The 13015-nt window shown below is 39.2% G+C and overlaps 1 protein-coding gene across 1 annotated transcript; it reads left to right on the top strand.

The window, feature by feature from the left end:
• Positions 1-7187: 7187 nt before the first annotated feature.
• LOC104887363 (WAT1-related protein At3g18200-like) lies at positions 7188-9647 on the top strand. The gene is made up of 4 exons (XM_048638441.1): positions 7188-7315; positions 8565-8829; positions 8929-9087; positions 9192-9647. Exons 1-4 carry the CDS (start codon positions 7188-7190, stop codon positions 9333-9335), a joined length of 696 nt encoding a protein of 231 aa, XP_048494398.1. The 3' UTR covers positions 9336-9647.
• Positions 9648-13015: the final 3368 nt, after the last annotated feature.

Raw genomic sequence — 13015 nt, 5'->3', positions numbered from 1 at the left:
AAGAGGGACAAACACCAAAAAGAATCTCAAAGGGGGATTTATTTTGTAAGAGAGGAGAGGGAGTACGATTAATGAGATGAGCAGCAGAAAGGACACTTTCACCCCAGAAATAAATAGGAAGATGAGCTTGAAATTGTAAAGCACGACCAACATTTAAAATATGTTGGTGTTTTCGCTCAACCCTCCCATTTGTTTTGGAGTAGAAGCACAGGAAGTTTGAAAGATGATGCCAGAAGAAGCAAAGAAAGCCTGAAGACAATTAAATTCAGTGCCATTGTCACTTTGAACTATTTTTATGGTTTGGAAAAACTGGCGATCAATCATGGCAACAAAATTCATAAATAAGGGAAACACCTCAGTCTTATCAGTCATTAAATACACCCACACAGCACGGGAGAAATCATCAACAATAGTCAAAAAATACCGGGCCCCACAGGAAGAAACATGCCTGTAAGGACCCCATAAATCACAATGAATCTTCTCAAAAATACGACTAGCCTTATTATCACTTAAAGGAAACTTGTCTCTAGAATGTTTAGCACGAAAACAGATTTCACATGCTTTATTCAAACTACCCCTATGACCACATAAAGGGGGAAGTAACTTCACCACTTTCTCCGAGGGATGCCCCATACGACGATGCCACAACTCAAAATCTGCAGAGACACTGTGAACTGAGACAGGAGGAACAGAGTCATCACCGTTGAAGTAGTAAAGTCCATCCTCTCTACGACCCGTTCCAATCAGCTCCCTCATGCGGTCCTGTATAGCACACATAGAAGAGTTAAATTGAACAAAACACTGCAAATCATTAGTAAGCTGTTGAACAGAAAGTAAGCTACTACTGAACTGAGGAACTTAAAGGACGTTAGTAAGAGTGATAGAGGAAGATAAGCGAACCGAGCCCTTCTGAGTAGCCATAGCCATACTCCCATTAGGGAGACCAACCGAACATGGAGTAATAGAAACAAGATCAAACATACAAGAACTCTCACCAGTAACATGATGAGTGGCACCACTATCAATTATCCATGAAGAGGAAGAAAACGCACCGTTTAACCTGTTATCAGAGAGCTTGGCGGAACCAAATATACCAGCAAGAGCATGCCATTGCTCGGGAGAGAAGAGAGCCGAAGAGAGCCGAAGAGGCCGAAGAAGAAGGGGCCGAAGAGACGGGGGAGACAGCAGCCCCCACCACCACCGTAGCATGAGCGGCAACCGACCTGCGGCCACGGCCAGCCGAAGGTTTGGAGGAGCGAGCTTTAGGATCTGAGCCATCAGGGTAGCCAATTAATTCATAACACTTGGAGATATCATGACCCGGTTTTTTGCATTGAGCACACACATGAAGAGTCCAACACTTAGAAACCTCGTGTCCAACCTTATGGCAATGAGAACAAACTGGGCGGTCGGTAGATGAGCGGCCACGAGGGGCGGCCCCGGCAGCGCTGGGCGGACCACGCACGGCAAAGCCGAGTGCGTCGGGCGGACGGTCATCCGAGGCCGATTTGGCCAACTGAACTCGTTCCTCTTGAACGACGAGTTGGTAGGCGCGGTCAAGAGAAGGCAAAGGATCACTTGATAAAATTTGAGTACGTAATCGACCATAAAATTCAGAATAAAGACCCATCAAAAAATCATGAAGACGTTGATTTTCACGACGCTCAGCATGAAGAGAACCAACAGAACAAGGAGAAGGGCATGTACAAGAGATTAGGGGTTCATGCTTGAAAAGTTCATGCCATAACACATTTAATTTGCCATAGTAAGTAGAGACGGACATGGATTTGGTTTGTTCACACTTAGCAATTGCAGATTTCAGTTGATGAATTATAGGGCCATTAATAGTAGCAAACCGAGTTTTTAAATGAGTCCATAATTCATGAGCCTCACGAAATTAACTCAACGTACCTTTAACCTCAACGTCAATGGTGTTGAGCAACCAAGACACGACCGTGGCGTTAACCGTGCGCCAATCCGTGTCAGTGAAAGAGGAGATAGGGCCGCGCAGCGTGCCGTCGACGAACGCGAATTTGCGGCGGGCTTCGAGGGCGAGCTGGACATCGCAGGCCCAGTCGTCATAATTATCCGACGTTAGGCGAGTCGGAGTGATAAAGTCTCCGGGCCTGTCGCCGGTGCCGAGGAAAAATGGGTTGGTGATGTCGAGACGAGGAACACTTTCCGGCGGTTTTTCAGAATCGCCGGCCATGAGAAAAAATAGGGGAGAGAAAAAATTGTCAAGGCTCTGATACCATGTCAAGATTAATTTAGGGTTATCATTTCTTGCCTTTCGTATTGATTTCAATATAATATATATAGTACACCAATAAGGAAACCGTATAAACCTAGGGCCCTATACATAAGGAAAGATAACAACTATACATATCTGTACAATATCTCCTAACAAAAACTAAAGTAGTTTCAGCATTGTAGAACCTAATAATTTTGGGGGATTTTTTATGGTAAACTACAAAAAAACTGATTTTCTATTTATTCTAACAGTTGTAAGAGGGAGGAGAAAGAAGACGAGCCGGGAGGTGAGAGGAGGATGAAGGAGAAAGAAGAAGTGGGAAGGGACAGTAATGGTGGGTGTAGTTAGGGGTATCAATTTAGTTTAACAGTTCAGTTTTGATCATATTCAAAAATTTCAGTTCAGATCAGTTCGATTTCTAATAGTTAAAATTATTAATAGTTTAATTAAGTTTTTTTTCCTTTCCACTTTCATTTCAGTTGCACTTTAAACCAGTTTTACCGTACCCTAACAGTTAAATCAACCGATGATTGAATTCATAGTACTTCCTCTGTTTCATAATACTCGCTACACTTTCCATTGTGGGAAGTTTCACATTACTTGCTACACTTCTTTTTTGGGCAATAAACTCTCTCTATCTCTCCTCTCACATGGGTCCCTTTTCTTTTTACTCTCTACCTCTCTCTTCTCCAAAAATTGTCTAGGAGTCCGTGAATTGAGAAGTGTAGCGAGTATAATGAAACGGAGGAAATAGTTAAAATATGTTGCAGTAATTTTCAGTTTCATTTCAATTTATTCAGTTATTGACGATAATCATATAAGTTCGACAATAATCACATTGGTTAGGGTGGAAGTTAATCACATTCTTGCATTTATTCGGAAAAAATGGAACTTCGTGTCGGGTTTTGGCTAAGTGTTTTTTTCCAGGTCTGGGTAAAAAGTAATGCAACAAATAAGTGTAGTCGGCACTTGCCTCGAAAAAAATCGGTTACACATCATAAAAACGTGTATGAAAGTGACATAGGTAAATGTGTATTATACTGATATATTCAATAATTTGGAATAAGACAAACTTATATAAATCGATATATAAAACTTTTAGTTGTATTCAAATCACATCATGTTTGGTTAAAAAGGACATCTCATATCAGTATAGATTCTTGTAAACTTGCTCGAAAGATGAGTTAGACATTTTTAAAAATTCGATAAGATTAATGCCTTAGCTTACTCTAACTATAAGAGCTTACTAACTATACTAGTCACTATTATATGCATCTCAAAAGTGAAAAACATATGATCGACGTAAAATAAGTTAATATTGGATTAGATAAAAGTATCTACGTGTGTCGGTAAAATATTGAAAATAATTGTGCTCAATATAAAGTAAGATTAAGTTATCCAATTTGATTTCAAAACATAATATTGGAGTGACATTGATATTGGGTTATTCAATCAATGTATCAATGTCAATTGATAAGTTAAATCAAGATAAACATATTCTATTTGAGTTAATTGTTAACAAATTATAATCATCTTCCTAGACTCATACATCTAAAACAAACTGAAAGACATTGATATTAGACTAGATGAATACATCAATATAAGCTGGTATGATAATTGAAGATAACATTGCTCCATTTTGATATCGAAACATAATATTGAAGTGAAACAAGTTAGTATTAGATTATTAGATTATTGTATCAATGTGAAACGATAACCTAAATCAAGATAAGAACACTCCAATGTAGCTAATCATTTATAAATTACAATTATTTTGAAACTCAAATATCTAATTTAACTAAAACAAGGTGATAATACTGGATTATATAATATATCAATGTAAGCTAACAAGATAACTGAAAATCACTAGGGGAAAAAAAAGGAAGGGCTGCGCAGGAAGGGTTGCGCTTTTTCAACAAGCGCAACCCTACTAGTGAAGGGCTGCGCTTTTCTTCAAAAGCGCAGCCCTACATAACAGAAGGGCTGCGCCTTTGAAGAAAAGCGCAACCCTTCACTTAGTAGGGCTGCGCATGTAGAAAAAACGCAACCCTTTTTCTACAAGCGCAGCCCTACTAAGTGAAGGGTTGCGCTTTTTTTCAAAGGCGCAACCCTTCTGTTATGTAGGGTTTCGCTTTTCAAGAAAAGCGCAGTCCTTCTTAAAAAAATTTGAAATAAAAAATTCGCGGGCTTCAAATATTAAGCGGGCTTCAAATATATTATTCCTCCTTCTCTCTCCACTCTCACGTCCCTCCTTCCTTTTCCTCCTTCTCTCTCCTCTCTCACGTCTCTCCTCCCTTTCCTCCTCTCCCAATAACTCCCAGAAACGCGACAAAAAGCCTGAAATGATTTGCACTAATCATGCCGACGGAGTCCGATTGCCTATTGTGATACCTTTTCGGAAGCGGAACGGGCCAAAGAGTCAAATACACTGCTATGCTGTGACGTATAGGCTTTTTAAGCCATCCGAGTTCGTTTAAGGCTCGAAATAGGCATTTTAAGTATTTTCGAATTTTATTATTTTCTTAATTATGTATTAGGATTTTGTTTTACGTATTTAAACATTATTAGGTCAATGTTTGGAGGCAGTTTTGACTTTTCAGATCTATAATTTCTTAATCTTTGTTTTTATTAATGTTCTTGTATTTTCAGATCTATAATTTCTTCTCTTCTGTATATTAATGATAACATTTTTTGATTTCCTGTTTTTGTTTTAGTTTTCCTGACCATATTTCCTATTCCCCTTTTGGATTTGGATGGTTTACTTTAAAGTTTAATGCAAATGTTAAAATTCAGAAAATGTGAGATTAATATATGAGTATAAAAATGTCAATTTTTTTTTTAGTAGGAAGGGCTGCACTTTTACGTAAAAGCGCAACCCTTCGTTGTGAAGGGTTGCGCTTGAAAAGCGCTGCCCTACTTAAAAAGTGAAGGGCTGCTGTCAAAAAGCGCAGCCCTAAGGGCCTTTTTTTAGCACGACCCTTCCTTATTTTTCCACTAGTGAATAGTAATGATCAATCAAAGTGAACCTTGATAAAGCTTTTATGTATTGCAAATACAAAGCATATTACTAAAGCATAATAGGTTGATTAGTGAAGTTGTTATTAACTTATTCGAATAAATGTTATATATGTGAATACGTCTAAAAAAATAAACAAATTAAAACAATTTGTTATTGCGTAAGACAAATATATACTGATGTAATCCCCCGTAAATTTATGAATTTTATAAATATGTTTTAGTATTTATATATTTATATTTAAACATAATTTAGTTTGAAATGATTTATTTATTTAACGAAGGTTGACCATTTTGAAAGTCAAAGAAATTATTTTAAGGATTTAAGGAATTGAAAATATTTTTGTTAAGGCATGCTTTGAAAATATTTGAAATACTAATTGGATTTGGAAAAGAAGTTTAATTGGGATTGAGGTACCCAAATTCTAAGTGGATTAGGAAAAAGATTTCTATTGATGTTGGGGGTTCTAAATCATCAATCCTATTCATCATAAAACTCTATTCAAACTCAATCTCCTTTTCCTAAGCCCAAAAGGAAAAGCCTATTTGGTTGGGAGTTGGATCACGTTGAATCATGTGTTCCCTTGTAGTATTATTTTCACTACTTTATGAGGATTGTGGGCCTTATTTGGTAAGTTGAATTTATGCCTTTGAAAGGTAAGTTGGTTGTTAGCTAGGTTCAACAAATTAGAAAGATTGGAATAAAAAGGAATTAATCTTGGATTGTACGTTCTGTGATCACTTATTTAATCCTAAGATAAAAAAGAGTTCAGTTGTGAATGTTTCATTAAATATATTTGTGTTACTTGTGTGTCATAGCAAGTAATAGTCTGTAAATCACGTAGAGTGTAACTTGGATAGTAATAAACATTAGACTGGTGCACATCTGAACTTGGACACTCAGGAGTTGGGGTTCATGGTGAGCGTGCCATGGCTTTTTTTGGGAAACGGATTGATCACTGTTCCTATTTTTTAAAGGTTCTTCAACATCGCAGGTCATTTTAGAATACGGAGTCGCGCCCATATTTCATCTTCCTAGGTGAAGGCATGTTTTGCTAGGATAACTAGGTCCAATAACTATTCCATTAATGTAATAAAAAGATGGTTAAATTTTAGTTTAGTAAAAGCTATCTGCAGAATGTTAGATTGTTATTTTATTATTTGTCCCTGCTTATTATTTATTAGTATCCTGTTAGGACTGTTTATGTATTACTGTGTAGTACTCAGCTTTGCTGATTACGTGCTTTGTTTTTGTATGTTGATCATGGATTTGCCTTATTGATCCTGTGATGACTCATTTTAGTGAGTAGATTCTTTAGAGCATTGACATCTACAGGTTTGCAAATGTTGCATCATGGGGATCTGGGAATGGAGAGATTGTGTAACAGATTGTTTCAACATTTGCTTTAGTAGGAACATATTATTAAGTTTGGTTTGAAGTTAACATTTATAGTGTGTTGGTTTTAAGTACTTTGTTTATTTATTATATTTAAAGTATGAAGTTTAGTTATATGTGTTTTTACCGCAAAATTCTGAATAAGCTGATACGTTATCACACGGGCGATAATGCTTTGGTAATTATCTATGTTTCATATTGAAAAGGGAAAATTATCGGGGTGTTACAACTGATATTGGATTAAATCAATATGTTGATATAAGTCGATAAGCTAATTGGTGAATATGGTTTACATGGACCGTTTATGTTAAAGATACTTTGTATTATGTTTACATTGACCCTTTATGTTACAGATAATTTGCACTCTGATATACTCTCTATTCTCTATTGAACATAACATCACTCCATATAAGTTGATTTTTTAAGTCAATGAACAAATTCAAGTGAAACAAACTTGTTTTGAGCTACTTGCCGACAAGTAGCCTCCTACTCTTCACAATGTTCTTCGATGGAGACTTGTGAACGATGTCCGAATCTCGCTACCCGAACCAAATCTCTGTTTCCAAACCTGCAAAAGAAGGGACCCACCCTGGAGATTTTGGTGGTGGTTCCCCTCTGAAGCTTAAGTTAGATATCAAGAGTGTTAAAGAAAAGTATAGAGAGAAAGTGAGAGAGAATTTCTGCAGAGTATGGGCACACTGTTCAAAAGTTACCTTTTCTCCTAATTTTGAGGGGTTATAAATAATGTTGGGATCTTGAATGCTGCCATTTGAGGTCACCCTAAAATGAGGGCACCTAATTGGTCCGACAATTAGACTTCGACACGTGGCAGACAATGATTGGGTGATACACACCAACCAATTATGAGCCGCCGTTATTTGGGGTTTGGGCTTGAATATTCTGTTAGGCCAAAAGTGGGCTTTTACCCTTGTTTCAGTAAAACTTAGAGTTTTTGGCCTCTTTCTAATCCTTTGGAGGGGACATGTACACGCTCCTAATAGTTCCACGTGTCTCAAGGAGACTCATTCATTATTTAGGCTACAACATTTGCCCCTAAAAGGGGATTTTCACTAGGGAAAAAAAAGGAAGGGCTGCGTTTTCTTTGACACGCAACCTTTCTTGTATGAAGGGCTGCGGTTTTAAAGAAAACCACAACCCTTTTGGTGAAGGGTTGCAGTTAACAAGAAAACGCAGCCCTTCGTACTGTAAGAAGGGCTATGGTTTTTGGACTAACCACAACCCTATTAGTGAAATGCTGCGATTATTCCAAAAACCGCAGCCCTTCATGTATGAAGGGAATAACCCAATGAACCCCTCATTCCCCTCACTCTACTTCACACCTAACCCTAATTCCTCTTTCTTCACTGTTCGCTCCTCTGTCTTCCCTCTCTTGGATCGTCTCTTTCCACTTCGCTTCTCAAACCAGCGCCACCACCACTCTCTTTTCGAACACCCACGAAATTTCAATCTCGATCCTACATTCCTACCCTTCTCTCAATCTCCGTCGGTGCTTTAAATCTTTGTCGATGATTTCAATCCTCGCTCTCTCTCACTAAGACATGTAGCTACCTTGTCTTCCAGGCCAAGATTCAATCCCCTATATCTTCCATTTCATCGTCGATTTCATCATCTTTGCCTAAAACCAGGGATTTCGGTACTGTCAAGATATCATTTGCCAAGATATCACCGGTAAAAATGGCACCTTCCACACTGAACAAGCCATCGAATATGGCACCAAAATGGTGCGTTTTCTTGTTTGATTTTTACTGTTTTGTAATCTTGTAGTTTTGATTTTCTTGTGATTTTTGTTTCAGATAAGATTGTTTGTACATTTTGCGAATGATTTTTTTGGGGTTCACTAGCTGATTCAATCATTTTCGTATATTTTGCTAATATTTGTAGACTAGAACAAGTGAACATATTGAGTAGACATGGGCTAGCAAAAGTTTTGGGAACCATTGCGAGCGTTGGAGGGGCAACCATTATTACTTTGTACAAAGGCATTCCATTACTACAACTTAAAGAGCAGCCTAAACAAGTTAATTTGATGGCGGAAAATGAAGAAGTAAAGTTTGGTATATTTGCAAATACAACGCAGAACTTCACTTGGGGGTTGCATATTCCTACTCGGGCATTGCTGCTCCTGGGCTGGTTGGATGGTCTATCAGTTCAGTATCTTCAATTAACATTTTGTCGTTTAAGAGAAAAATTAAATGTTATTAGCACAAAATAATATCTTACTTTTTATAATTACTATAATTTTTAGGCATCAGTGCTGAAGAAGTACCCAACAAAACTGTCCCTTACTTCTTACACATGCTTCTTCGGATTAGTTCAATTCCTAGCTATTGCAGCTTTCACAGAGACAGATTATGAGCACTGGAAAATCGCTTCATTAGAGGAAGTTTATACCATTTTGTATGTGGTAAATTAATTCGTGCCTCCATTTTGTCCTTTATAAATAAAAAATGAAAAGTCGATCAATTATAAAAAAACAAAATCATGCGCCTAACTATAATATATGTTCAGGGCATCGTAGCATCTGGATTAGTGATTTCCCTTCAAACATGGTGCATTGCTAAAGGAGATCCAATATTTTTATTTTTTTCTTTTGTTTGGGGTCCAAAAGGGCTTCGGTTTAGGCTAAAAACCGCAGCCCTTCCACATTGGTAGGGCTGCGGTTTTGAGCCTAAACCGCAACCCTTCATTGTGAAGGGCTGCGGTCATAAACCGCATCCCTTCTTTTCTATTGAAGGGCTGCTATGGAAAGGGCTGCTAGCCAAAAACGCAGCCCTTAGGGCTGTTTTGACCGCAACCCTTCCTTATTTTTCCACTAGTGTTTATTGCTGGTCCTAAGACGATTAAATGGCCTTTTGCTTGAGGAAGCTACCTCAATTTCAAAAAAGCAAAGACGCACACTTTTTATTGTTTTACCGGTCATCTTCAACCGGTTTAGAAATGATCGGTCACTTCCGGTATAAAAGGTTTTTCACCCCCTATATATATGCTCTTTTGTCCTTTTTGAAATCATTTTTACACCTTGAGATAATTTTACTAGAGAGAGAGACTCTGCTCCATTCTTGAATTCTTAGAAATAGAGTGAGTTCGTCCAACTTTCTCTCCACTGAACGTCCGACTCGCTCGTCAGGTGTCCCTCTTTCTTCTTTTCCTTTCCTTTATTCTATATTTTTCTTTAAAAATCGACAAAATGGATTTCTCTTCTTCGTCGAATAACTCCGACTGTCCAAGAGTTTGTCTTGACACTAAAACCGATAGTATTTCTTATTTGGCACATTCTAGGATTGGGCCTATTCTGGCCGGTTATGTATATTTTTATGGTTTTGGCCGACAAAGTAAGACGACACAGTCTTTATCCGTGCAGGGTAATCTGACGTACGTCAAGCAAACGGCCCGTCTCAGAGGAACAATAATTCTCCCCTGTTATAGCTCTGAAATGGAGAAATCTATTGGACAAGTTCCAGAGGAGACAAAGGAAACTGAAAATGCCCAGCCATTGGCCGTGCCTTCTTCCCTTGACCATATCAGAGAAAGAAACTTCAAAGCACGTCCCGACCCTAGTCCGTCTGGCAGAGAGGTGGAAATGGAGGAGAGAATTGAAAGCGATGATGAGGGTAAATCCAGCACTGCTAAGGAATCGAATGATTCCTCTACTACCTCGTATGAAATTAGAAGATGCTTAGGTCCCTTGTTTGACCTGGGGTTTATTTTGGCCAACCATAGGTGGTTAGGAAAAATTGATTTTGACCCTAGTTTCTTGTCTTCTGACATGCCCATGCGAGGCTATTCCTTTGCTATTCCCGATAAGGAGGCTACCATATTAAGTCCTCCTAAGAACCATTTTACTGTCTAGAAGATACCACTGGACACGGGGTTGAGATTTCCCCTCCATGATTTCATAGAACAAATGCTAAGGTTTTATAGCGTTGGCCACAACCAATTGGTACCAAATGCCTGGCACAACATCCTTACCTTTATAGCTGTCTGTGAACTGCGCAACCTGGACCTCTCTCTTCCATCCTTTACCCACATATACTATGTATCTAAGGTTCCAAAGACGGTGGACGGGGTGTGCGTGCCTGGTTCAACATCTCTAACCGTACTGGCTTCCTTACTACATGGGATAAGCCTTCAAAGATGCACGACTGGAAGGTTGACTTTATCTTTTTGCGGACCACCAATGATTATATGGCCGAGGACTACCACGTCCATAGCCGTGCAGCTACGAATACTGGACGAGGATCATCTTTCTTGGAGCTTGACGACAAGTATGACGAGGAGGTGGCGGAATACTTCAGAGTAAAGGAGTATTCTCGTCCTAACCAGGCAACCTTTAAAGGAAATGCTTTGTAATGATAACTTCTTGGTCGTCGCTGGCTTGCGTTTGGCCGAGAATAGAGGTATAGCTTCAAAGACTTTGGTTATTTTTATAGAGACGGCCATATCTCAGTTATAAAAGTCTTTGATAGACGATATCAATATGTCCAAGTTTTCTCACAATCTTTGGAAAGAATTTTCCAAGACTGGAGCCGAGAAGAGGGTTGATACCTTGGTAAATATTTTTATTATTTATTTAATTTCTTTTACGGACCTTAGATTTTTTCATATGCTCGAACAAGGGTTGTTCACGGAGAGAAAACGGCCAAAATAAAAATAGATGGTGACCAGCCCTCACCCAAAAAGTCCAAGGGCTTTGTGACCAAAAAGAAAAATGAATAATGGTCGTCCGTTCCCAAGACTACTCCGGCTAATAAGGGGACCGGAAAGAAATCTATGAAGGTGGAGGAGCTGTCCACCAATGTTCCTGCCTTGGGAGAGAAAGGGCTTGTTTCCCCTCCTCTACCTATTGTTCAGTTAGATGCAATTGATCAGACAGGGATCCATCCAGACACGACTATTGTAATGGTAGATCAGCCGAACGCGACTGCCAAAGAAGGATCGGCCTTTAGTGGGATGGTTGTTCAACTGGTGTCTTAGATGCTACTATTTTTTGGATCCGCGTCTTGATCTTCGGGTGAGTCATACTACCCCAACGGAGTTCAAACGCTGCGGTTGGTGGACATTGAATGAGTCGGTCCAACAAACTTGCAGTAGTTTTCCCCATAAAGCGAACTGACTCGCCCTATTTTTCAAATAAGAACAAAGGATCATCTTCAGCTTCAGCTGCTCTGCCAGTGAACTCAGATGATGAGTCTCCTGCCTCCTTTGCCAAAATGTCAAAGGCTGAGCGAGAGAAGCTCAAGCAGGATCTTTTTAAATGCTACCCCGAGTCTTACATAAAAGACTTAAGGGGCGCATCATCTGGATATATAGGATACATGTCTCAACTTGGTACCAAGGTATATTGCCCTTTCCGTCTTTATTTAAGTACTTAGAGCAATCTTTTTGTTTTTTCTTTAACTCGTCTACTGACTTGTTGAGTCTCTGTCATTTCATCTTCTTGCTTACAACATTGTTACTGAGGATTGGGCGAGGGAGCTTAGAAAGGAAAATAAAACCCTCGTCCACTTAGCTACCACGGCTGGGGATAAGGCCATGCATGACATTCAGCCGGCGGAGACTTTTCATCGTGAATCCCGGGAGGCCTGGGAGAAAGGTCGGCTCAACTGGAGTCTAGCAATAAGCGGTACCTTGTCAAAATCAACGAATTGCTTAATGAAAAGACTGGCCTTGAACACCGTCTCGGCTGAGTTGAAGGACGAGAGAGATACGACTCTTGTGGTCGCCATCCAACTTAGAAGGGAAAACATCCTTCTAAGGGCCAAGCACCATCGTCTGAAAGAGGAGGCGGCCAACACCTTTAATGACGCCAAGGAGGCTCTTAATAAGGTCATCGGCACGTCCAAAACCTCGGCCGTGAAGACCTTTGAGATGATGTCCGAGCTGGAGGAGGTTCCTCGCTTTGAGCACCGCCTGAACTTTCAGGAAAGCCTTCATAGGGCGATGGTGGTAGTCGAGGAGCCTCTAGTCTTTCTGGATTCTTCAGACGAAGAAGCAGAGGCAGAGAATGATGAAAGGTCTCCCATGGACGGCTAAGATACTCCTTTGGCTCAATAGAGTGCCTAACCTTAGGTTTATTTTTCAATGTATCATGGCTGGTACCATTTTATAACTTGGTTCTCCATCCCCCTAAATTAATCTTTTGGAAGAATTAATATATGAATTTTTTGTCTACAATTTTGTCTTTTAAATTGGATTCGTCCTGATATATGAAAAATCCTTGAATTCGTCATAAACTGTGGATCATCTATGGACTTTACTCAATTTGAGCATACAAATTAAACTCGTTCTAATCTTTTGACGACCTTCGGACTTTACTCAATTTGAGCAAAGTA

Source organism: Beta vulgaris, chromosome 2, assembly GCF_026745355.1.
Source record: "Beta vulgaris subsp. vulgaris cultivar EL10 chromosome 2, EL10.2, whole genome shotgun sequence".
Taxonomy (NCBI): Eukaryota; Viridiplantae; Streptophyta; class Magnoliopsida; order Caryophyllales; family Amaranthaceae; genus Beta; species Beta vulgaris.
The sequence above is the reverse complement of the archived record's forward strand: the minus strand, read 5'-3'. Positions and strand labels throughout refer to the sequence as shown.

Bases quoted from the DNA above. Each gene is read 5' to 3' on its own strand.
- LOC104887363 (XM_048638441.1), top strand. From the start codon at position 7,188: ATGTCCGAATCTCGCTACCCGAACCAAATCTCTGTTTCCAAACCTGCA. The intron at 7,316-8,564 runs GTATAGAGAGAA...TAATATTTGTAG, and splicing joins ATCAAGAGTGTTAAAGAAAA to ACTAGAACAAGTGAACATAT. The intron at 9,088-9,191 runs GTAAATTAATTC...ATATATGTTCAG, and splicing joins TTTATACCATTTTGTATGTG to GGCATCGTAGCATCTGGATT.